The following is a 26,301-nucleotide window of genomic DNA, read 5'->3' as shown; positions in this document are numbered from 1 at the left end:
ACACATGATGGGGAAAGGGAGCAATGAAACCTCTCAACATTCTTATAAACTTCAAGTTCTATAATTTTTAAACGGGGTTTCTTTGTGTATCCCTTCCTGTCCCAGACCTACCTCTGTAGACCACGCTGGCCTCAAACTTACAGAGATTCACCTGTATTTGCCTCCCAAGTGCTGGGAGTAAAGCCATGCTGCCATCCAGCAACTAAATAATTCTTATAAAATGAAAATAAAATCTATTCATATATTTAAGGGGAAAAAATAGATTCAACTCTATGCTATCTCCAAGAAATATACCTTCACTGATAAAAATCCAAAGATGGAAAACATTCTATCATGAGCATTAAAACCAAACACACCAAAAGTTGGGGCTCCAACTTCATAAAACAAACATCAAATGGAAAAATAGACCCCTATATGATACTAGTAGGTGAATTCAATACTAAACTGTCATATAGAGAGGTTATCCAAACTGAAAGTTAACAAACATATACTATAGAGGAAATGGACTTAGCATATACAGAAAATTCCATTCAATCAATAATAACAATCGTATTTGGCTATACACATTCTTCTTAGCAGGAAATGGTGCCACTCAAGTGAGCAAGCCTCCTCACTTCAATTAACTTAATCAAAATACTCCCTAGAGGCCTATCTCCCACATGATTCTACATTTCATCAAGCTGACAATGGAGGTTAACCATCACAACTATTATGTTAAAAACCCAGCATTACTCTGTACTGAAGTTATTAGTAAGGTCAGTGTGCATTTTAAGTTTATTGGTCCTATTTTTTTATGTTTACCTAAAAAGTAATGTGGTGCATCCTGACATCTTCATAAACATGAATCATTCCCTCGTTTACTCATTACTTTTCCTGTGTACCTCCCCCACTCTGTCCCTTTCTGGCTGGTTCTTTTCTCTTCTGTTTCCATGTCATTTAGATTACATTCTTCAACTCAATTATCTTTCTTTCTTTCTTTCTTTTATTTTATTTTTTCAAAGACAGGATTTCTCTGTGTAACAGCCTGTTCTGGACTTGCTTTGTAGACCAGGCTGGCCTGGAACTCAGAGATCCCAAGTTCTGGGATTAAAGGCATGCATCATCATGCCTGGCCCATGACCCCTATATTTTCATAACCTATAAATATATAAATGCAAACACACACACATACACAAATATTTATCATCTGAATCTAAGTTTTGCATAAAAGAAAACATTCAGTATTTGTCTGAGTGTGTCTTCTTCTACCAAACATGACTTCCAGTTGCACTCACTTTTTCTGCAACTATCATGATTTATTCTTTACAGCTAAAAAAAAAAAAAAAAATCCCATTGTGTCCAGGTACCACTATGCACTTCCACTGCATTTTTTTGTTATAGTTGTTACTTTTCTAGGTTGGTGCTCCTTCCCAGGCTGGCCTCAAACCTACAATCTTCTTACCTCAGCGTCCAGAGTACTGTGATTTCAGACTTGTGGCCACACCTTGTTTCCATCCCTCAAGTTCTCTAGAAGCTGTTTCTCTTGTCAATGACCCTCTGCCTTCCTTCTCAAACACCCTTTCATGTTCTTTTCCAGTTTTCTCACCCATTTACTATCTACAGCATTTTCTCTTAATTTTTTATTTCATCCCTTCCAACCCCCTCCTTTCCTATTGGCTGCTTTGTCTTCCTGTCTCCTTCACAAGTCTCCATGCATTCTCTACCAGTATTACTTATATTTCTCCTAAACTGTTGTTCTTTCAACAGAAGCCACATTTCTCTTCTTTTTCCCCATACTCTCCAGAAGGCAAAAATCCATCTCATCTTGCCACCCTGCTCTGCACCCAGAGCTGACCCTCATTCTTGCCCCATCCTTCTTCCATCCTTTTCTTAGCTGTTTTGATCCTGGATTTTTGTCTAGTTTTCTCTTCTGGAGTACCTGTTCCTTGACACTCCTTCCCATTGTTTGTTTTGAAGGTGGGCCCTGCTTTGTATCACAGGCTTACATGTTCTTCCAGGCTGTGTCCTCCCTGGTGTTAAATGATAGTCATGAGTCACCATGCCAGGATCTGCTCTTTGTACCAAGAGCTTTTACTTGTGGATGTCCAGTGAGATGACCTCTTCTCTCCACTCTCTGATTCTCACTCTTCCAAGACACTCAGTTCCTCTTGCATACTCCCAAAGATGGCATGTCTAACATACATGGGGCCTCTGGCTTTGATTTCTGAGTTAAGTAACACTGGTCACCCAGACTCCATCTTGGAGAATGCTTTCCTATAGCACTCCTGAAGATAGTGACTGCATACCAAATCTTAGGTCTCCACTGTCTCAAGGGAGTCTAAAGACCCCAGGGTGGGCTACAGGTTGCTTTAGCAAGGGATACAAAGACATCCACAGGTTTCTGCTCAACCCTCTGGCTTGGACTGCAAACAGAGAGACTTTACCTAAGCTTAATCACTTATTTCCTAAAAGTCAGCCTGTAGGGGCTAACACCAACGTCCTGGAGAGCTACTTTGAAGTAGAACAAAGTGAAGACACTGAGGAGCAGGGAGTCTTCATGCTTGGTGCTCTATGGGCAAGAGTGGACATAAATCTTGATGTAGCAATGAGTAATCCTGTCAACAGAGTAAGTTATGGAGAGGAAGAGCTGTGAAGGGAACTCAAGCTCTGGGGCAGAGAAGTCATCACTGTTCAAGTTTTATTGGTCCTTGGAGCCAAAGCTCCCCATAGCCCCCAAGCTACAGCTTCGGGGTGGCTCTGGCCAGATGCAGAGTCCACTGCTCCCCCAGGTTCAGTCAAGTTGCTCAAAGGGATAAAGTGAGAGGAACAGAAGGGAAACAGATCATCAGCCTTCTTCCTACCTTGAGGTAGGGCCTCCCTGTCTCCTAGAGTCACCAGCCCAGCATCCAGATATCCACAATGCTGGAGGCAACCCTTCAACATCAGTCCGAAGTTGTCTATGTGGCCCGGGTGTGCCCATTGGTCAGGTATGCTGCTGCCCGGCTCCGTGGGCCATTGGTAATGGCTGCTCTAGACCCTCGAGCCATCCCATTCTTCAGCTGGGGACCTTCAGAAACTGCCTCGTCATCACTGGAGTCTGGTTCTTCCACATCACTACGAATGTCCTCTCTCATCTATGAAAACAGATGGGGCCAGAGTTCAGAACAGGGTGGGGAGCTCTTGGCGAGGGAGGGGTCCAGGGAGCCTCCATACCTGACCCTTCCTCAGGAAACTGGAGAGCATGCGCAGGATGAGGTAGAACCAGTACACATGAAGAATCTGTAGCACCACCAGGAGCACAAGAAAGAAGTAGTAGCCAAAGAAGGGGCCTGAGTTCTTGATGGAGTCAAATATAACAGTATAGATGACCCTAAGGTAGGAAGCAGAAAGGAGTTTCATCCATCTGTATAGCTCCTCTTTCTATGAACCAGTGTAGATGGATTCTGCGCTCCCAAACCTTCCTGGTTCCGCCATCCTTAGATGGTACTTCTCTTCACCTGCTTATACTAAGACAGAGGAACATACAAGTTTGTCACCTGGCCTGTCTGAACTACAAACTCCAACGCAGTACCTAGTGTCCCACCAGACCTTCTCAGTGACCCTTTAGGGTTACTCATTTCTCCTTAGATACACAATGACTCTTTGCATCAACCTGAAACCTACGTACTCATCTCACAGAGCCACCAGAAGCCATTAAGAAACAATGTTCCTGAACCTGCTGTTCCTGTACCTCCACCCTCTTGCCAGCTGTCCCCAGCACAGTCTTTGACCCTAGCTCTGATTATACCATCTCTTTTGCAAGGTCACAGCTCTTGTTTCCTACACACACCCATTACCATCAAAACCAATCCTGCTACTATTTCATATGCAAAAAAAAGAAAAATTCAGCCACACACCTTAGATCAATCTTTGCCCCCCAGCTACTTTATTTCTTTTCCCCTCGAATCTCTTATGCCTTCTAGGAGCCCACGCCTCTCCCTCTTCCCTCCTCCACATTAATCTCCCTCTTTCTCCTCCTCTTCCTCCTCCTCTCCTTCATCCCTCCTTCACACTCATCTCCCTTCCTCCTCCTCTCTTTCTTCCCTCTACCACTCATCTCCCTTTCTCTTCTTCCTCCATACTCATCTCCCTTCCTCCTCCTCCTCTTTCTTCCCTCTACCACTCATCTCCCTTTCTCTTCTTCCTCCACACTTATGTCCTTCCCTCCTCCTCCTCCACACTCACCTCCTTCCCTCCTCCTCCTTCTCCACACTCTTCTTCCTTCTCCATCTTCCACATCCTTCTTTTTTCTTTCCTTCTATCTTCTCCAACAGGCACTAGGCAAACACTTTACCACTGAACTTTGCTACATATTTCATAACTTCTCCAACAAACATCAGGGAGCTCTAGGATTTGAATTGTATCCATACCTTACCTCCAGGTGACACTGTCCAACCTCGTGCTGCAAATGCCTACAAACTGGCAACTCCTGCATTTACACACCACCCTTCTAGAAAGCTCCGCCTGACATGCCACTTGCCTCCCCTGTGCCTACAAAACGAGCATAGGTGGCTCAAAACCAGCACAAAGCAGCTGGACCCCTGATGCCCCCTGAAGTTTCTCCTAGCCCTGATGGTGTTTCCTTAATCTGGTCTCCTGCTCTGGTTCATCTACCCTAGCTTCCCACCATCTGCCCTCAACTCCCCATGGCTCCTACCTCCCTTCAGATGACATCCCATAAGATCCTTCATGATTCATTGCCCTGGTCACCTATTTGCATTCATCTTATCCTCTTCTCTGTTGCAACCATGTGAACTCATTTCTGTTCTTCCAATACTGGAGCACAGTCTAGCTCAGAGCCTTAGCATATGCTGTGCCCTCCACCTGGACCATCTTCCTCTATGATCAGTATGATTTGTGAGCTCCATTCATTCTCTATATTCTATAGCTATCAGTGAAATGTCCCTTGAGAGTTACTCATCCGAGGCCAACCACCTATACACCTGCTTCCTGTACACTTCCAGCTTTACTTCTTCTTCAGTGCTATCACTGCTTTATGACTTGTTTTCTGCTTGTTTGCCTATCTCCTCTTTTTCTCACCCACATCAGTTAGTTCCAGGAGGGCAGTCGTCTGCATTGCTCTCTTTGATATTCCTTCACCCTCTGACATATTCCAGGCTCAACAAATATAAAAATGTATTTACTGGACAATCTTAGCAACCAGGCACTCAGACAGCTTCCTCCTCTTTCTTCCTATTCTGGAAGTGCACTGCATTATATTAGTGCTGCACTCAGTTTTCTGTTTCTCTTACCTCTGTGCCTTTGCATATGTTGTGCTCTGTAAAAATTCCAGCCAACACCTCCAGTTCACCAAGGTACGGCACCAAGGCTGAGGGCTGCCAAATCCTGGACACACCCTACCCTCTCCCTAAACCCTCAGGACTTACTGGGTGGGGAAGAATATGAGGCGCGTGTAGAAGAAAACTAAGGCGAAGATGATGAAGAGAGCATCACACCCTCGCTGAAAGCGAGCATAGTTGAGCATCTTACAACCCTGGGGAGGGAAACCAAAGAAAAACAGGCTCAGGACCAAAACCCATGGAAAGTGGTGGAGCAGATGAGGGAGACAATAAACTATGGCATGAAGCCAAGTGAACTGAGGTAAAGCCATATGTCCAGAACTACCTAGAAAGGATAAAGAATGAAAGAGTGGCAGAGACAAGACAGATAGACAGACAGACAACCAGTCAGGCAGACAGACAATTTCATCTCCAGGGAGACGGGGGAGTGGTACCTCTAGTCCTTGAAAAGCTTGGAGGGGCAGGCCCTCATATAAAAGAGTCAGACAGAGATGGAAACCCCTGTCCCAGAGAGACCAGAAGGGATTAGGCCTTATGTCACAGGGAAGCTAAATAGGGAGGCTTGGACTTTCACCTTCCAGAGAGATTGAGTGGGCAGGGCCTTATCACCCTAGCAGATTAGGAAGGGCAAGGTCTCATCAGATACCCCAGTGAAGGCTGGGTCTCCTCTCCATGCCCAAGAAAATAGCAGGGTTGGCAGGGCAAGTGTAGAGATGAACCCACCTCCAGCAGGTAGTCGGAGCAGTCATGCAACCACAGTACCACAGAGCCAATGCGGAGCACGTTGATGCTGTAGGAGAAGACTATCAGTCCCACAGTCACGAAGTGGTGCACCACCTGCTCTTTGAAGTCCTGCAGAAGACAGTGGGTCACCACCAGGACAAGCCTCTGTGGCTAGATGGCCACATGCCTGGAAGCAAGCCTTTTCAGAAGATCCATAAGGCCTCTGGATCCCATACCTTCTGTGAGGAATCAAGGGTACCTCAGGGTACAATATCAAGGCCAATTCTTCCCACTTCAGGCCCTGCCCGGAAATTGGAAATTATCCCCCCGCCCCATGCTACCCACATCTCCAGGGGACTCTTGGCTCATTACTCACCTTGCGTTTGATGTCAAAGGGCAGAGTGATTAGCAGTGAAATGTAGAAGCCCAGCTCCAGGAGGTACCACCAGTACAGGGCCAAATTCAGGGTCTACAGCAGAGTAAGGGAAGATTAGCTATGAAATGTGGGGGTTCCTACCTGAAAGGGACTTGGATGGAGATTCTCTCCAGGTTGCCCAAAACCTAGACACTTGAATGATAGGTGAGCAAAGCATCATTCCCATCCCTGGAGGTAATCAAGAACAGTGGTCTAGGGTAGCTCCTGATCTTATTTTCCTCCCTTTTGACCCCTCTTTCATCCAAAGAAGAATCAAAAATAGAGTTGGGAGTGCAGTGTCCTCACATACAAGAGTCAGAGAAGAATGGGATCTCATGGCCCAGGGAGGATCCATGGACCAGGGAGTTGAGGCATACCTTCAAGTACCAGGAGACCAGGAAAGACTGGCACCATAACCAAAAGAGTTATGGAAAGTTACAAGGACTCAACTTATCTGCCTGGCAGACTAAAGAGGAATGAGGCCTTACATCCCAGAGAAGCTATGAGAGTCAGAGTCTCAAGTACCAAGAATACTAGAAAGACTGGGCCCTCAGCACCAAGACAGGTTATGAAAGGCCAGGCTTCATCACACAGGCAGGTAGGTGGGAAGGAGCCTCATAATCCAAGCAGGTAAGAAGGGTAGGGCCTCATTATACAGGCAATTATTGGGGCTGGGCCTCATCAGCTACACAGCTTGGCTCTTTTGCCTTGACCACAAGAACTGAGCTTCTCCACAGTTCCTGCCACTCACCTGATGTGGGTAATTCTCCCAGCACAATGCCGGTGTCCAGAACCATGACTCCTACGAAGGAACAAAGAATCTCAAGCTCTCCAAAGGCAAAAATCAGCCTCCTCCCTGACTTTTGGGTAATGGGGTTCTGAATTCCCATTACCAAGGCTTCCACAGCCTTCTGGGTACTAATTTCACTCTTCCCTGCTTTTATATTGTATTTTTTATATTTATATTTTACATTTTTCACCATGTAGCACGCATTGTCCTCAAGTTCATGGTCCTTCTGCCTTCAGCTCCTGAGTGTTAAGTCTGATGGTTGGTTTTAATTGCAACCTAACACAATTAAGAATCACCTGGAAAGATGCTCTCAATGAAGGTTTGTCTAAATTATGTTGGTCTATGGGTGTGCCTGTATGAGAGACTTTCTTAATGGGGTTGAAATGGAAGGAACCATCCTGAATGTGGGTAGCACGATTTCATGAGGTGGCCCTTAGACTAGATGAAAAAAAGAGTGAGCCGAACACTGACATGCATGCATTCCTTGCTGTCTATTCCTGATTGTGGATGTAACTAAGTCCCTCAGGCTACCTCCCCTGCTATAACAGATTATACCAGGAACCACGAGCCAAAATATAAAATAAATCCTTTCTCCCTTGAGCTGCTTTTGTTAGGATATGTTATTACAGCAACAGAAAACAAAAACAAAAGCTAGAACAGCATGCTCTTTCCTTCACCACAGCTCAGCCCTCCTCTCTCCTCCCTCGTTTCAGCTCAGCCCTCCCACTCCTCCCCAGCAGATTCATTCACTGCAGATGGCCAGCTCCTGGTGCACAGTAGGTCTTCATTAAGCACCTGTGGATGCTTGTGGATTAGAGGCCTTCACTACTACCCTCAAGTTTACTCACATTGTAGAGGACAGAGGTGCCACCCACGAAGGAACACAGATAGAAGAAAAACCTCCAGCTGCAGAAGAGGAAGAAGTTAGTAAGACAGCTGCCAAAAGAACAGGGTCCAGGACCCAGAGGTGGAGCCTCATCTGACAGGGAGATGGAAAGGGAGTGTGGGAAGGGAAGGACCTCAAGTACCAAGGAGGATAGGAGGGGGAAGCCCCCTCACCCAGACAGGCTAGGAGAGGCAGGGTTTCATCATCTAGGCAGGCTAGGAGGAATGGGGCCTCATCATTAAGACAGACCTTACCTCCCCTGAACCCCACAATTACCAGGCTTCACAGAATTTCTTGGACAAGCAAGGTCGATCCTGGTTCCGACGTCTCCTGAACCAGCGTTGAGTCTGTCGCAGGGTGAGGCCACACTGGGAAGCCAGGAGGGCCATCTGGGTCTGAGAAAGGAGTAATGATGGGGAAGGATTATACAGGCCCAATGCTGGTTTCCTACCCTCTGTCTCTGGTCCCACTTTGATTCCCCACTGAAGCTTAAGATCTTTCCCACAGAGGAAAGAAAGGAGGGGTAAGGTGGCATCTACTTCAGTTCTTGCCTTGACTTCCTGCCTTCACTTTCCTCAGCAATGGACTGTTACCTGAAAGTTTAAGTTGAAATGAACCCTTTCTTCTCCAACTTGCAGTTTGTGTTTGCACTGCAACAAGCAGCAGAATAGGACACTACCCTAGGCAGGCATTCAGCTCTCTGCTCTGTAGAAGCTCTTCTGTACCCAGCCAGGGCACACTGCCATCATTCCCACCTTTCCCGACAGAACCTGACCCAGACCAGGCCAACTGGACTGCCACACCAAGGATGGGAATGGAGGCAGAACCACAGGGCTGCTTCTGACACTCCAGCCACTCCACTGGATTAAAAGCATCTTGTCCCTTCCCAGAACTGGGAAGAAATCTACTCTCCATAATGTGATCCCAGAATCTGTTTGTTGAGTGACCATAAAGTTGATGTCAGAGAAGAGAAGAGGGCTTCATATGCCAGAAAGCATCACAGGGGTAGGACCACAGGGTCCCAAGAAGCCTGGGAGAAAGGAGCAGGGCCTCAAGCCCCAAGAAGCCTAGAGGTGCAGGGACTCATGACCTAGGAAGGCTGGAATGCCAGTTTCAAAACCTGGGGACCCTGAGAAGGATGGGACCTTCAAGTCTCAGGGAGACCAGGAGAGGCATGGCTTCGTGTCCCAGGAAGGCTAAGGAGGGACAATTTTATGCCTGGAGACCTTGAAAGTAAGTTTCCCCCAGGTCCCAAGGAGACCAGGAAGGGCAGGGCCTCATATAATACCCAGGAAGCCTGAAAGGGGCAGGCTCAAGGAGATGAGGAGCATGAACTTGTTTTCAAGAGAAATATGAGGGATGGGGCTTCAAAACCTATGGAACCTGAGGCTAGGAAGGGTAGCCTCATGCTGGGAGAGAAGTAGTTTCAGGCCCCACAAAACTCGGGAAGGATGTGACTAGTTTGCGAGTCTCTGCACAGCGGGAAGGGGTGGGATGTCACAAACCAGCAGACAGAGGAGCAGAGCCTCACATACCAGGGAATCTGTAGATTCAAGCTGAATGTAGGGTGTGTCAGAGGTCCCTGTCCCACACACCACTTCTATGCCTGGTTTCCAGGGCGATCACCATGCAGTTCTCAAGAGGATTTAGAGCTCACCTCCGCTGGACTCTGCTTCATCCTGAGGAAGTATTTCTCCAGCACTGGGTTGGGCTTTATCTTTCTCCTGACTGGATCCGGCACACTCATCCACCGGCTCAGGGGCAAGGCCACAAATCTGAATGTAAGAAAGACAGAACTCAAATGAAGGGATGTGTCAGTAACAGGAGGAAAGTGAGAGGACCTGAGGCTTGAACAAGCCTCATCAATATGTATAGTTCAAATCCATCTGAAAAGAGGGTTTGGAAGCTCAGAACCAAAATGCCCACACAGGCAGGACAGAATTTTTTGCCACTACTCCCAAGCTTAATCCCTCAAGGCCCAAAGAGACCTGTATACTGCATCCGACCAAACCTAAGAAAAGACACTAGCTTTGTCTTCAGGAGAGAGATGTTCAAACCAATTCACCGGGAGCCCAGGTTCCTTCACTCATCCTCAACCAGGTTGAAGTCTTCTCACTAACTGTATCCTGGTGACCTGGGTCTGAGTCTCTCAGCATCAGGCTCCTCAAGGAAGGGGCTGTTAAATCTGATACACTGCCATCCTTCCTGCAGCAGATACCTGGTTCATCAGTACCCACATTGCCCACAGGAGGGTGCCCTAAGACCACAGAGTGAACATCAGCTCTTTAAAGATGTCAACCCCTTCCTTAAGGCCTATCTGAATTGAGCTTCCCAGAATTCCTACAGGCCCAGCTGATCTTATATTCTTAGTCATGTTACTAAATCTTTCTGTGTCTCTATTTCTCCTTCTGTAAAATGGGAGTAATAATAGTACCGTGTCATATATTGGCATCAAGCATTGAGTTAAGGCATACATACATCTTAGAACTGTATATGACAGAGAAGCCTTCAAAAAAGAAGTATGAGAGCTCTGGGGAGATGGTTCACTAAGAGTATTTACCACACAAGCATTGAGTATATAAGTTCAAATTCCCAGCACCCATGCAAAAACCTAGGTGTGGCCATATGCCTGCCTGTAACCTCATCTCTCTGACAGGCTGGGAGAGGAAGATAGGAGGAACACTTAGGGCTTGCTACCCACCAGCCTAGCTCCAGACTCAATCAGGAAAACTATCTGAAGGTACTAAGATAGAGAATGATAAAGGACATCTTGATGTCCCCTGGCCTCTGTATAAACACACATACACCAAATTCACTACACACACACACACACACACACACACACACACACACACTTAAATAAAAATAAATCTCTTTTTAAAAAGAAAGGAAAGTTGTTTAGGTTTAAAACCAGGTACCTCACTGTGTATTTGAAAATGGGGAACCCCCACAGGGCAAGCAAACATACACACACACACATACACACACACCACGAACATGCACACGCATACGCATACTCATGCATACGCACATGCACACTCATGCATATGCATACATGCATACACCCAGCAGGGCTTCACCAGCCATAGCCACAGAATGGCACTCACCTCTCAAAGATGGTGCGCACAACCACCAGGACCAGAGCCACTGGCAAGGCAGCGAAAACGTGGTGAGGGTGGGCGAACACCAGGCCATCACGGTCCTCCAGCTGTGCCCATGTGACATTGGGTGGTAACCAGTATGCCTCCTGCCACAGCAACTCACTCAAGCTGAACGGCATGCTGTGGATACACAATCGGGTAAGCAACTCAACTCAACTCAAAGGTTGTGTGCAGTAGGTGGGGCTGAATCTTCAGAGCCACAGAGCATTCTACTTGAAGAAACTCAGAAGTGAAATACTGGAGAGATGGTTTAGTGGTTTAGAGCACTGGCTGATCTGCCCAAGGACCCACCAGCAGCTAATAACCATCTGCAACTCCAGCCTGAGAGAGCCAATGCCCTCTTCTGACTCCCATAGGCAATGCGCACAATGTGGTGCACAGACATACCTGCAGGCAGCACACCCATGTACAATATGGTGGTCTGAATGAGAACGCCTCCATAGGCTCATATATTTGAATGTTTGGTCCCTAGTTGGTGGACTGTTTAAGAAGAATTAGGAGCTGTGGCCTTGTTGGAGGAGGTATGTCACTAGAGTTGGCAAAGCCCACTCCAGGCCCAGTAGGCTCTCTGCCTACTACTTGCAGGTCAGGATGTAAGCTCTCAGCTACTGCTTCAGTGCCATCTCTGCCTGCTTGCTGCCATGCTCCCCAACTTAGTGACAATGAACTAACCTCTCTGACTGTAAGAGAGGAACTTACAGTAAGCGAGCTCCGATTAAATACCTTCTTTTATAGGTTGTTTTGGCCATAGTATTTCATCACAGCAATAGAACAGTAACTAAGGCACACATTAAAAAAAAAATGAATAATGTTTTTAAAGCCAGGTGAGTGGTATTTCTGGTTTGCGTAAGAAACCATTTTCAGAGTTAGATCCTGGAGGTTCTGACCTATTGCATGGTTAATCCTTGAAGGGCTCATAGTATTAGGGTACAGGAAAAAGTAGGAAGAGCCTTGGGGGTGTCCTTGCGGCTATGTCTTGCCTGAAGCCTTCTTCTAGGGCTTTCTTCTGCTTCCTGGCCACCATGTCTCAAACTGCTCTTCTCCACTATACCCTCCCACTGTGATGTAATGGCACTCAAATAGTAACCCAGAATAAATCTTTTTCCCCTTAAATTATTTATGATAGATGTTTTGTCACAGTGATGAGATTGCTCAACTGAGGTTTGAAATATGCTTGCATGATCTTGGTTTTATTTGGGGTTTTTTTGGGGGGGGAGTCAAGATCATCACCCTTGGCTGCATAGTGAGTTTGAGGCCATCCTGGGCTATATAAGACCCTAAATCAGGAGAAAAATCAACTTCACAATGGCAGGAAAGAAATAACAAATCAATAATGAAAACTGTGGGTATCACTCAGTAAAATACTTGCCTAAAACACAGGAGGGTCAAGTTTAATCCTCAGTGCCCCCTCCTCTTCTCCCTCTCCAAAACACAAAAGAACTTCACATGCACACTAGCACATACTGTTGTCTACACAAAATGCTATCAACATAAAATTCAAAATTAGGCCAAATAAATCTATGCTGCTAAGGTTGGTTGGCTTCCTGTGGCTACTCTTTGCAAACTGGTTGTCTGGCAGTTCTATATTTAGGTCAGTAGTTCCAAATGGATCTATCTCACTGGGTTCAAATCAAGGTGCCAAGTTGGCCTCCCCTGGAGACTCCTGGGAGAATCTGAATAATGCCTTTCCCAGCAACAAAACTCAAAATTCTACATTTGGGCTATACCCCCAGCTCATTCTAAGCAGCCACTCTTGAGAAAGTAAGGTGAAGGGCTTCAGGATTCCTCAGTTTCCACTTTTTCTTTGAAACTCAGCTCCATCTCCTCACATCTCATATGTTCAGTCTGAAAAACGAGTACAACAGATCCCTACATTACTGGGGAATGGAGTGGAGGTGGGAACAGGAGGTTCCATCCTGGTTGATTTAATTCCTGACTCAGCCATTTACCAATTATGTAACCTTGGGAGTAGATGCCTTCCTTGCTCTCTCTGTGAGTCAGTTTTCTCATCTGTAACTGGCATCCACAATAGTTCATTCCTAGTAGGAGACTGAAAATGATGCCTACAGTGGTGTGACTATGAGTAACAGTGTTAGTAATGATTTGAGGTAGGGAAGTGGTTTGAGAAAGACTGAGGGGGGTCACTGGTATGTGGCAGCTTCTGGATGATTCTTTGTGTTGTGGGTGGTATATGCATACATGGGCAAGTCCATGAGCTTTGCATGTACATGTGGAGCCCAGAGACAGACACTAGGTATCTTCCTAAATTATTTTCCACTTTATTTTTTTGAGACAGGGTCTCTAGCTGTACCTATAGCTTACAAGCTGGCTGGACTGCCCAGTGAGTACCCAGGATCCTCCTGTCTCTAATCCCCAGCACTGGTATCAGAGGCATTTCTGTGAGTGTCTTCTTGCTTGCATAGCAAATGCTTTACTCACAAGGCAGTGGATGCTTTTCTCCTTTACGCCCCACCCCCAGGTCCCCACAACCCCAGTTCTGAGAGTGGAACCTAGCACTCTACCACTAAGACATGACCCTAGCCCCTCACTGAGAGATTCTAGAAAGGGCTTTTACCACTGAATCACACTCCCAGATCCACTATGGTAGATTCTAAGCATGTGCTCTACTGACAAACCATCCCCCTCCCCAGCCTCTTATTAGAGTATCCTAGGCAGGTCCAGCCCTCCTGGTAGATTCTAGGTAAGAACTCTACAGCTGAGCTATACAATTCCAGCTCCTTACTGGACAATGCTACGAATATATGATCTACTGCTGAGCCACATCCCAACACTTAGCTTTAAAGGAGAAAATCTTGCCCAGCCTTGCCTCCACTTCCCAAATGCTGAGATAAAGGGCATACATCACTACACCTGGTATAATAAGATTACTATTATATTTGCAGTGCTGGGGTAGGTCCTATAGCCCCTCAGATGCTAGTCAAGCACTCACCAGTGAGCCACCCCCACCACACCACAAACGCAGCCCCTGGTTTTAAAGTCAGGGTCTCCCTAAGTAATCCAGGATATCTTGGCATTCAAAATCCTCCTGCCTCTGTCTCCCCAGTTCTGGAACAGAAAGTATATGCATCACCACAGGTTTTCTAGATGATTCCTAGGCAGTTCCCAGCAGGTTCATGCTACCTAGAAACCCTCCTGACCTCCATTGTCCTTCCCTTAAATCCTGTGCCTTGTGCTCAAGCTGGGGTAGGCCAGAGCAGCCTACAGGGCAAATGAACGTGAGCGAGGTCAACCAAAGAGTCAGTGTAGGTTGCTGAGCCAACATGTCCAGTCTCGACCTTTATTATCATCAAGGCCCTCCTACCCCTGTGTTTCTCCCTCCTCCCTCAGCTTGCCAGCTCTTTGAAGCCCAGCTGGCTCCTCTCCCAGCCAGGCCCCTGCCACCTGGAACTCAGCTGATAATCCCTCTTACTGACTAAAAATATCCCTGTATGCGAGGAGAGAGAGACCAGGGCTTTGTGCTGAGGGGCCCAGAGTAGGGACCAGCTAAGCTGAGGAGAGAGGCAGGGAGGAGGGGAGAAAAGAAAGGCAAGGGAAGTGAAGAAAGGAGCTAAATATCCTACCCTGCCCTGCCCATGGTGGGGGTTGGGGGTGCTGTGTGTTTAAGTTTTATCCTAGCTGTTCTGCAAGTCCCATTGTAACCAGCCTAACAGGGATAATAAACACACTCTAAACACTTGAGTCTCTTTTTGGCTATCAGAGTATTGAAACAATGAGCCCCAAGAAACTGGAATTCCCCCCACCCCAGGACCCTCCAGCTGGGAGAGAAGAAAGTCTAAAGCCTGGGCCAACAGAGGGGAACTCTCTCCAGGAATGAGCTTTCACACTGTGCCAACAACTGCTCAGACCACCTCACTGGAGACACGGAACCTGGACAGCACTGGTCCAGACCACACCTTGACTGAGATGGCTTAGACATCTGTAACTCTGGCCTCTACTTAACTCTTTACCTCCCTTCAGGACCCCAAACATAGATTCGGGAGAATCTCTAAATGTCTTTGTCCTGCTTCACGCTGTAGTCACGTTGAGTACACCTCCTGCTTTTCTCTATTAATCTGGATGTTCTAATTGACATAAGGGAGATAAGTGGCCAAATCTGTCTTGTTGGAGCACAAGCTGTCACCCCAAATCCTGTCATACCAGTACCCCTCATCAGCCATCAGAACTTTGCAGGGGGCAGGGATTGCTTTGTTTTGTTTTCTGTCTTCCTGAAAACAAGATTATGGGAAAGTAAATCAATCAAGACCTCACTGACACATTTACTCACGGGAGGACCATTCCTCCCTGGGGTCACCTGATTCTTGCAGACAGGCCCAGACCTTACTTAACACACCAGGGGCTCTCACAAGATGAGGGGAGTGTTTTCGGATTGCTAAAGCCAGTCCTGCACTAGAGTCCTAGCTGTCCTTTCCAAATGGCTCTGGCTCCCCCAGGGCAATCTGGGAGTGCTGATGACCAGACATACACCTCACAAAGATCCTAAGGAAGGCCTTAAGTCTAAGACTCTGCCTTGCCCCAGCCCCACAGAGGTTGCTACAATTCTGCCCTCCCCACTTGGACCCTGATCATCCCCCTCCCGATTCAATTCTCAATAAGGCAGCTTGTTGAGCTTCTCCTTCCCCTTACCTTGTTCATAGCCCAGGCCCTCGATGGCTGGGAGCACTTGTTGCTAAGCCTCCTCAAGGTGGAGGAGAGAGCCAACTGCTTACTGCAAGCTGTCAGCTGCGTGGCACACGTGTGTGCACATGCACACAGACATTTTTAAAAATTGGTTTAAATGTCAATGCTAGAAGCTGGATGTGGCATACATCTGTCATCATAGCCCTTGGAAAGCATAGGCAGGAAAAATACAAGTTCCAGGTCAGCAACTTGGCCTATATTTTGAAAAGAAAGGATGGGGATATGGCTCAAATGGGAGAGTGATTACCCAGCATGCACGAGGTTCTCATTTCCAGCCCCAGCACTTCACAGGAGTTGTAATGCATGGCTGCAATCCCTACATTTAGGAGATGGAGGCAGATGGGTCAGAAGTTAAAGACCACCATTGGGTTTGGAGTTTGAGGGCAGTCCATGCTATATCAGACTTTGCTTCAAAACAATAAAAATTAAAACAGGATGGTAAGATGGCTCAGGAAGTAAAGGGCGTGCCACTAAGTCTGATGACCTGGGTGCAATTGCTGAGACTGGAATGATGGAAAGGGAGCACTAGCCCCTCAAGTTGTATTGTGACCTCGGCGTGTACTCTGTGACATGTGTTTGCCCACACAGGCACAAAAGTACATACAAAAGAACAGAATGTAAAACATGAAATGGAATGGAAAAGGTTGTTTAGTATCACAATATATTGAGTTTCAAATTTTTTAGTGAAGTGCTGAAGAAGGCTCACTCATTAAGATCACTGACTGCTGTTGCAGAGGACCCAGGGTCAATGCCCAGCACCCTCCTCTTGCTAAGGACCCAGGTTCAATGCCCAGCACCCACTTCTTGCAGAGGACCCAGATTCAATGCCCAGCACCCACCTCTTGCAGAGGACCCAGGTTCAATTCCCAGCACCCACACATGGCAGGCCCCTCCTGCTCTGTCAGTCCAGTTCTAGTGGATCTGGTGCCCTCCCCTGGCCTCTGTGGGCACTACACATACACGGTACACAGACATAAATGCAAACAAAACACCCATACATATAGAAGTGAAGGTTAAAAAAAAAAACAAAGAAGGTTAAAAAACAAAAAACAAAAAACTTTTAAGTGTTTTAGTGAAACATATTCCTCAGGCATTTGCAAGTCAACTATGTTTTAACCTTCTCTACTCAACTCACTTCTCACCACTCTCGAAGAGTCTCTGACCAAATCCAACATAGCCACTGTGAGCCCAGGTTTTGGCTCTGCTCCTATCCTTCACACCTTAATTGATGAGTGTGATGTGCCTTTTGACTGCTGGACCACTTGAAACTTTCTCCCATGGTGACTTGGATTATAAAGTCACCCAAAAGCATTTGTGTTGAGGGCTTGATACCTGATACATCAGTGCAAGGGAGGCTGTTAGATATAGCTGGATCATGATGGCTTTGGACTCACAAAAAATTGACACACCGATGGAGTCAAAGCTTAATGGGCACTGAGAGCACTAGAAACTTAGCAGATGTGGCAACAAAAAAGCAGGTCACTGGTGAAGAGATTATCTCTCTCATCTCTATCTTTCTCTGTATCTCTTTACCTATCTCCCCCCTTTCCTCCTCACTCTCCCTCCTTCATCTCTCCTTCCACTTCCTACTGTCACTTTCTATCCTGTCTCCTTCCTCCCTTCTCCTTCCTCTCTCCTCTTTCTCCCTCTTCACTGTCTCTCCCCTCCACCACTCTTTCCTCTCTGCCTCTTCCCCCTCTGGCTCTCCTCATCTCTCTTTCCTCTTCTTTTCTCCACAGTTCTCCCTCCCCCTCTCTTCCTCTCTTCTCTGTCCTTTGCTCTCCCCTTCCTCCACCTTCCCCCTTTGCCCTGGACCCCATGAGGGGAGCAGTCTGCTCTGTCCCATAGGTCTGGATGCTCTGCTTCATAACAAGCTAGGAATGGTGACCTCTGAAACCAACACCCATCACTTCACTCTCACCACCAACACTTCCATGGGGCTTGGAATGAACATGGCTGGGTCTGGGTGCCCGCACAAATAGCATTTCCCCAGGGATACCAGCAAGTTACTTGGGAACAGTTGGATATGGTGGGGTGGATCTGTCCTCCCAGTACTTGGGAGCTATAAGGCAGGAGGATAGTAAGTTCGAGGCCAGCCTAGGCTACATAGTGAGAGCCTGGGGAGGGCACAGAGGGGAAGAATAGAAGGAGAAAGAGGAAGGGAAGGAAGAAATGAAAAAGAAGGGAGTATGGGAAGGGAAAGAAATTTAAAATTAAAAAAAAAGAAAAACAAGAAAACTATGTGTTTAAAATTTGTAGTTGTATACACATGCACACCTTTACACCTTTGTTTTTTGTTTGTTATTTTGTTTTGTTTTGTTTTGTTTGGAGGATGGAGTGAGACAAGGTCTCATTGTGACTTCAATGAACCCAGGTGACTTCAGATTCACTATATAACTGAGACTGCCCTTAAACTCCTGATTCTTCTGCCTCTACCTTCCAAATATTGGAACGGCACAGGCATGCAACACCACTTCCAACACAATCTAATTTATGTTGACATATATCAAAGCCCATGAAGTCATTACCTCAATCATGATAATGAACACATCCATCCCTTCCCAAAACATTCTTGTGTTCCTTTGGAGTCCCTCCTCCCTCCTACTAGAAGCAGTCTTGATGTGCAACACTTGGGGTAAGAAATCTCTAAGATTCCATAGTATAAGATATCACAGGAAATTTAAAAGGAGGAGAAAGATACAGTTTGGATAAATCCTGGAGAAATTATAGTAAGTGAAAGAAAGTAAGACAAATCCTGCCACGATTCCAATGATAAGGGGTCTCTAGGCAGTCAAATTCAAGGGCAGAAGGACTTGGGACATGGCTCAGTGAGTAAAATATTTACTGTGCTAGAATCCCAGAACCCAAATAAAATCAGGCATGGAGAAGAAAGACAGGATCCCTAGAGCTGGCTGGCCAGTCAGTCTAGCTTGGCCAGGGAGCTCTGAGTTCAGTGTAAGTCTTTAAAAACTAGATGAAGAGCAACTGAGGACACCTGATGCATGACATCAACTTCTGATCTTAACATGCATGCATGCATGTAAGTGTGTGTGCTCGAGTGAGAGCGGGCGTGTGTGTGTGTGTGTGTGTGTGTGTGTATAAAATAGAGATTTCCATAGCTTGGCAGGGAAGAGGGAGAACTGGGAGGTTAATATTTAATGATCATAGTTTGAATTGTGCAATATGAAAACATTCTGTAAACTGAGGGCACAGCTATGTGAATAAACTAGGAATGCCAAATTGCGCACTTAAAATAGTTAAGGTGGGTAACTTCTGCATGTAGTTCATCACAATTATTTGTTTTAATTAACAAAAATTACCCAAAGCTAGGTAAAATGACAGGGGAGATAAACGAGTTATGATGTCTGGTGTGGGCAGATCAAAGAGTTTAAAAAAAAAAAAAAAACAAAATCAAAACACAGGAAGTCACTAATGACAAACTTTCTAATCTATGTAATGGAAAACCACCAACACAGTTCAGCTGGGGTAATGGTAGAGGAAGCCGCATCAGACTTGCATATGTTAATGGTAAATTGTAGGCAAAGTATAAAAGGACTACTGAATCAGGTGAGGCTGCAGTGTGCCAAGAAATAAAGCCACAAGGGAACCTGACACAGAAAATAGCAAGTTCCAGGACAGCCTGGATTACAGAATGAGTTCACTAATAGAGGAATCCACTAGTATGGAACTAAATGTGAACATTTGCCTAATCTACATGCATGGTTAAATGTGAACACTTATCCAATACACAGAGAAGCCTGGAAGATATCCCCAGCATCACAAAATTATTATCACTATTATTAAATGTTTTGGGAAAAAACAGAACCTAAAAATTCTAGTCCTTTGAAGCTATTTAAATTTTATTTTTTAATTATAAAAATTTAATAAATCTTAATTTTTTGTTTGTTTGTTTGTTTTTGTTTTTTGAGACAGGGTTTCTCTGTGTAGCCCTGTGTCCTGGGACTCACTCTGTAGACCAGGCTGGCCTCAAACTTAGAAATCCACTGCCTCTGCCTCCCAAGTGCTGGGATTAAAGGTGTGTACCACCACTGCCTGGCATAAATCTTAATTTAAGATAGAGTCTTGCAATGTGCCCTGGTTAGTCTGAAACTTATTATGGAGGCTGCAGTGGCCTCAAGTTCTCACTATTTCTGCTTCAGCATCTCAAAAGCAAGTGGCTACTTAAAGTTAAACCAGTTTGTGCTGGAGGCATACACCAGGTTGTAAATTTCATTTCCAATAAAACACACGTATGCATGCACACACTTCCCAGAACTCATATAAAAGTTGGGCATGACAGCATGCATCTGTAATTCTAGCACTGGGGAACAGAAACAAGTGACTTTCTGGACAAGCCAGATGGTCAGTCTAGCCAAACTGGTAAGCTCCAGATTCAGTGAAAGAACTTGTCTCAAAACAGTAAGGTGCAGAGCAATAAAGGAGTTCTCTTGACGCTGACCCCTGACCGCCACACCTATGTGTATGCATGTACACACACTCACACACCCCACATGTGCAGTTCCTTGGTCTTACCAGTTATATACATATACAAACATACTCCACTGCCACATATGGGTAGCATTCACTATGCCTGCCAATGTTGATATAAGAGGTTTCCATCATCATACAACATGATACTAGATTGGACTATTCTAGACAGTGACCAGATCTAGAAATGAGTTAAATGAAGTTGCAAATGCCTATACTCCAGCACTCAGGAAACTAAAGCAGGAAAATCATGATGAGTTACAGGATGCACAACAAGACCCTGTCTACTAGAAAGGGAAAAATAAGAAGAAAGAGAGGAAGTGAAAAGGGCAGGGGACAGGGAAGGAAGATCCAATTTGTGTTTTACATTTTTTACCATTATGTAAGAATATATAGGGGCCGTCACAATAGCTCTTCAGGTAAAGGTGATTGCTGCCAAGCCTGATGCCCTGAGTTCAATCCCTAGAATTCATGATGGAAAGAGAAAAGCTGACTCTGAAAGGTTCTACCAGAGAGAGGACTGTAACATACTTCTTGCACCCATACACAATACAACAAAAATGTTTAAAAAGCTAAACATGTATAGATTCTGGATAACTTTTAGGATGTCAAAAGGTCTCTCACACATGCACATAGATTTAGAATACTAGAGGGTGAAGGAAAAAAAAAATCAAGGGAATGTGGCTTAATTGGCACAACACTGGTCCAACATGCATAAAATGCTAGTTTCCATCCCCAGTGCTAAATAAAGCCAGCTGAAGGGGTGAAAGCCTTGTTATCCAGAACTTGGGAGGTAGAGGCAGGAGAATCAGAAATGTGTCTCAAAGAGAGAAAGAAAGGAAGAGAGAAAGGAAGAGAGAAACAAAGAAAGGAAGGAAGGAAGGAAGGAAGAAAGGAAGGGAGGGAGGGAGGGAGGAAGGAAGGAAGGAAGGAAGAAAGAAAGAAAGAAAGAAAGAAAGAAAGAAAGAAAGAAAGAAAGAAAGAAAGACACACAGACAGACAGGCTGGGAGGTGGCTCAAAGGATAATGTTCTTATTGCAACGAGATAGGACTGGGGTTTGGATCGCCAACACCCATATAAAGCCAAAAGTGTCAGTAGGTATCTATAATCCCAGGACTCCTGCATTAATATGGGAGGTTCTATGGAAGCTCATGGGTCACTCAGCCTGACATACTCATCAAAGGACACAGACAGCCTGCCTCTATCATGGAAGGCAATAGTTACCCTTTGATCTTTACATGTGCATGATGCCCTTTTCTGATCCATCTCATTTAAATCCTTACCATAGGACTATGAGGTCATTATTACCCAGCTTCTCCTAGGGAGTGGGCTACAGTTGTGCAAACCAGGAAGTGGAGGCATCCTCTGCTACATAGTACCATCTAAGAGCCAGGTGTGGCAGTGTGTGCCAGGGATCCCAGTATGTGAACACAAGAATCCCGGGACCTCACTGAAGAACCAATCTTGGTGAACTAGAGAGCTGCAAGTGAGGGGACAACCTGTCTCAAAAATAAATAAATAAATAAATAAATAAGGTGGAGAGCAACTAAGAAAACTACCCAATCTTTACCCCTGGGTTCCACATGTCTATGTGTACACAGGCACACAAATACATAATGGGAAGTAAAATAAATTTTTGAAGAAATAAGAAAAAGATGGCCAGGCGGTGGTGGCATATACCTTTAATCCCAGCACTTGGGAGTCAGAGGCAGGCAGATTTCTGAGATCAAGGCCAGCCTGGTCTACAGAGTGAGTTCCAGGACAGCAGGGATATACAGAGAAATAAAAGAGTGAGAGAGAGAGAGAAAGAGAGAGAGAGAGAGAGAGAGAGAGAGAGAGAGAGAAAGGAGGGAAGGAAGGAAGGAAGGAGGGAAGGAAGGAGGGAAGGAAGGAGGAAGGAAGGAGGCAAGGAAGGAGGAAGGAAGGAGGGAAGGAAGGAGGGAAGGAAGGAGGGAAGGAAGGAAAAGAAAAGAAGAGAAAAAGATAATTGAGACATTCCCCTGGGCAGGGAGCCTGAACAATGCTAAAAAGCTCACCCTGGTGGTGGGGTACAGAAGAGCTGTCAGTATAGTGCTGCATGGCCCAGGTGGGCAGACCACACCAGAGAAGACCCCTGCAGGGTGCGACACAGCAAGGATGGGACATAACACTCCTGACACCACTCCTCAGATGACCTGACACCCAGAAACCCAGGGTGACACTAAATGAACAAGGAAGTGGTAGAGAAATGGAAGAGAAAGAGAATCATAACAAAGAGATGCATAACTGGAGTCTCAAGGGTAGTGAGGAACAGCCTGATATGAGTAGCCAGTGATGCCACCTAAGGGCATGGTGAAGTCTTGGCCTGTGCTGCCACTGAGGGCCATGTCTGGGTCTATGGCCCTGCAACCGCAGAGATCTGTTACCACCAAAGGCCAGGCAGATGTCCCTGGTCTGGGCTGCCTAGGGCCATGTTGAAATCTGAAGGCTTTGCAGAACTGGCCCTACCCCTCACCTGGGCATCATGGGAAAGCTAGCCCAGAAGGTGTAAGAGCTGCTCCTGCTCCTTATCAGCTGCAATACTCAGGAGACCAGGCCCACACCTCGCCCAGGAAACATAGTAGAGCTGTCCCTGATTGTGGGAGTTACCAGTAAGCCCAAGGGTGTAAGGATGAAAGAGTTGGACCTGCCACGAGTCTGCTATGTGGTGGTGTAGACAAGGGAGAGATGCCCCACCATCACCTCATCACTCACCACCTAGGTCAAATGGGAAAGCTGACCCCAGGGTCATGAAATCCAGAGAGCTAGCCCTACCCCTCACCAGCTTCAGCACCAGGGATAATATGTCCTGCAACTTGCCTGGGCAACACAGTAGAGGTGACCATGCTTGCAGGGGCGCAGGTGAACCGACCCCAAGGGCATGAGAGTGGGAAAGCTGGCTCTTCCCCTCGACATCTGAGGCACTGGATAAGTTAGCTGTGGCAGTGCTAAAGAGCTCACCCTGGTGGTGTGGGTACAGAAGAGCTGTCAGACTGACCAGTTCAGCTACCACACAGGCCCAGATCCAGGGCTTTGAGTTGGTATGCCCCTATATCTATCCCATCAGTGAACTGCTGGAGCACATGAAGGAGCTGGTTCTACAGATCCAAACTGCAGGATCTCCATGACACAGGTCAACAAAAGGATACTGGACAGGAGTCACAAGTGGATCCAATATTGACAGTATAGAAGCCAGAGGCCTGGAATCAGACCAATGACTCCTTGCAATTAACATTTGCAAGCAAAAAAGTATGGAAGGAGGGGTATACTGTGGGACACGCTGTGTCACAGTATTGCTTCCACAATGAGATTCTTTTTTGTTTTTGTTTTTGTTTTCCCCTTTTGGGGCAGAAGTTGCAAGGGCAGGGATGAGAGGATGGGGAGATGAGTAGGAATGGGGTATATGATGTGAGTTCACAAAGAATCAATAGAAAGTTTTAAAAAAAAAGAAACAAAGGTTTGTTGGTTTGTTTTGGTAGGTTGCTTGATATTTACTACATCTGTCTGTTTGTTTATTGGCACTCATGGCCCTCAGCATTTATGAGGAGGTCAAAGGACACCCTATAAAAATCTAAACTCTCTTTCCACCATGTGGGCTCTGGGGATCAAACTCAGATTGTCAGGCTTAGCAGCAAATTGCTGTACCTGCTGAGCCATCTCAACGACCCTGTTTCTTTGTTTTGAGAGAGGATCTCTGTAACTCAGACTAGTCACAAAGCTGTGAGCATCCTGCTTCAGCCTCTTGAGTGCTGTGATAGATAGCATGTGAACCACTATAGCCAGCTGGGAAGCAAGTAGTATTTTTCATGTGTCTACCCTACAGTAAAGACCTTGCCTTCCACCAGGGTCTTCCATGACACTTTCCCACCGAGGTCATTCCCAGTGCAAATTCCTTGCCCAGGGTTTATGGCCTTTAGCAGGACATCTATCTATACCTGCTTCCAAGAACCGCAACCTTCTTGTTCACCTCCTCTCAGGTACTCTGGCTCCAATCCATGCTGTTTTCTTTACCTTTGTCCTCAGATCATGCTCACCTTGGATCTCTTGTCATTGCCAGCCCCCCCTACCCCCCACTCCCCACCCCTCACCCCCGAGAAACCTCACCTACACAGAAGCTATGTTCAGCACATTCACACCACAAATTTCCAGATTTCTCTGTCAAGGTCAAACCTATATATCCAACATTATCTCATCATTTCTCATCCAGATATGTCAGCCCAAGTCATCCCACCACTACACTTGCTTTGTTTTTTACTCAGGACTGGTGAGCCAAGCATCTAACATCTACTCAAGAATGGCTGTAGCTCAGCTGGTAGGGCATGTAACTGGCATGCATAAAGCCCTGAGTTCCACCCTCACCACCTGTACAAACCAGGCATGGTCATGCCTGTCACCCCAGTACTCAGAGGAAGAAGGAGGATTAGGAGTTCAAGATCATCTTCAACTACAATACATAAAGAGTTTGACATTATCCTGGGTTACAGGATATCCTGTCCCAGAAAAGAAGCGGGTAGGGAGAAACAGGCATCTGCAATACTCCAAATACCACCCTACACCTGCCCTGTCCACACGTGGCCCTGGGACTGTGTCCACAATTCCATAACTACCCCTTCCACCCTACATCCTGTTGCCATGCTTTCTTAACTGAATCATTTTGTGACTGCTGGGTTTCTCCCTCACTAGTGCCCTAAAAAAAATATAACCACCCACTCATAAACTGGAACACCCAAAAGTCTCAAGGCAAAGCAAACCTAGCAAACCCTACCATATAGCTACATCCCAGAAGTCTATTATCGGGGTTTTTTATTATTTGTTTGCTTGCTTGTTTGTTGCACACTTATGCATGGGTGCAGACTTTAGTATGTATGTGGAGATCAGAGGACAACTTTCAGGAGTCACTTCTCTTTCTACAACATGAGTCCCAGGGATCGAACTCAGATCTTCAGGATGAGCAGCAATCACTGTTACCCTCTGAACCATCTCAAGACACCACGAAGTAGGTGAATCATGAAAGCATGGGCACGAGGGCTGGCCAATTGGAATAAGAGCACACCACGCGGACCATGACAAATTGTAACTCAGGGTCATTGACAGGAAAGTAGACAAAATAGCAATAGAGAGTTGGTATCTGCCCAGCTCTAATGTATTCATTATAATGTAATTATAATGACTGCATAAATGTAAAGGTTTTGTCTTTTATCCGGGAAATGAATGATCAAAGACAGGGTTAAAAAACCCCAATATTAATTTTAACCACAACACTGCATACTGTATTCTCACATTCCCCCTTTCTCTCTCCCCCACCTGTGTGTGTGTGTGTGTGTGTGTGTGTGTGTGTGTGTGTGTGTGTGTGCTTCCAAACTTGCCATCTTCTTGCCTCATCCTCCCAAGGCATGCACCAACACACATTGTTTTGTTTTGTTTTGTTTTGTTTTGGTTGTGGTTTGCTGTATCGCAGACTGGCCTCCCTATACAGCCAAAGGTGATCTTGAACTTGTCATCCTTCTCTTCTAAGTGCTGAGATAGAGGCATACACCACCCTGCTCAGAGTCGAAAACAGGGTTTTTTATATGTTAGGCAAGCATTCTACCAACTGAGCTACATCCTCTGCCCAATAGCTCTTATTTTAAAAGTCTCTTTATTAAAACAAGAAGCCACATGGAATAACTAACTATTCATATTACAAATAGACTCACCTCCTGCTAAATGTCCTAGGGTGCCTCTAGGTCATTAAGTGACACATGACTGCATGTTTATTTTCAAAAGAGAATTCCCTTTCCTTCCTCAGCAAACCAGCATCTGC

At 45.9% G+C, this 26,301-nt stretch overlaps 1 protein-coding gene across 1 annotated transcript in view; it reads right to left on the bottom strand.

Moving 5' to 3' along the window:
* Positions 1 to 2,658: 2,658 nt before the first annotated feature.
* The window catches only part of Cers4 (ceramide synthase 4), a 35,570-nt gene continuing 11,927 nt past the window's right edge, over positions 2,659 to 26,301 (bottom strand). Inside the window, exons 2-11 of the mRNA XM_031338946.1 lie at positions 11,240 to 11,413; positions 9,790 to 9,907; positions 8,409 to 8,527; positions 8,095 to 8,152; positions 7,208 to 7,258; positions 6,418 to 6,510; positions 6,042 to 6,170; positions 5,406 to 5,512; positions 3,193 to 3,349; positions 2,659 to 3,113 (exon numbers count right to left, since the gene is read on the bottom strand). Coding sequence (XP_031194806.1) covers positions 2,937 to 3,113; positions 3,193 to 3,349; positions 5,406 to 5,512; positions 6,042 to 6,170; positions 6,418 to 6,510; positions 7,208 to 7,258; positions 8,095 to 8,152; positions 8,409 to 8,527; positions 9,790 to 9,907; positions 11,240 to 11,412 — 1,182 coding nt within the window. The 5' untranslated portion in view covers position 11,413 and the 3' untranslated portion in view covers positions 2,659 to 2,936. The remainder of the gene's footprint in view (positions 3,114 to 3,192; positions 3,350 to 5,405; positions 5,513 to 6,041; positions 6,171 to 6,417; positions 6,511 to 7,207; positions 7,259 to 8,094; positions 8,153 to 8,408; positions 8,528 to 9,789; positions 9,908 to 11,239; positions 11,414 to 26,301) is intronic.

This window comes from Mastomys coucha, unplaced genomic scaffold, assembly GCF_008632895.1.
Source record: "Mastomys coucha isolate ucsf_1 unplaced genomic scaffold, UCSF_Mcou_1 pScaffold22, whole genome shotgun sequence".
Lineage (NCBI taxonomy): Eukaryota > Metazoa > Chordata > Mammalia > Rodentia > Muridae > Mastomys > Mastomys coucha.
Note: the sequence above shows the minus strand (reverse complement) of the source record. Positions and strands in the feature narration are given on the sequence as shown.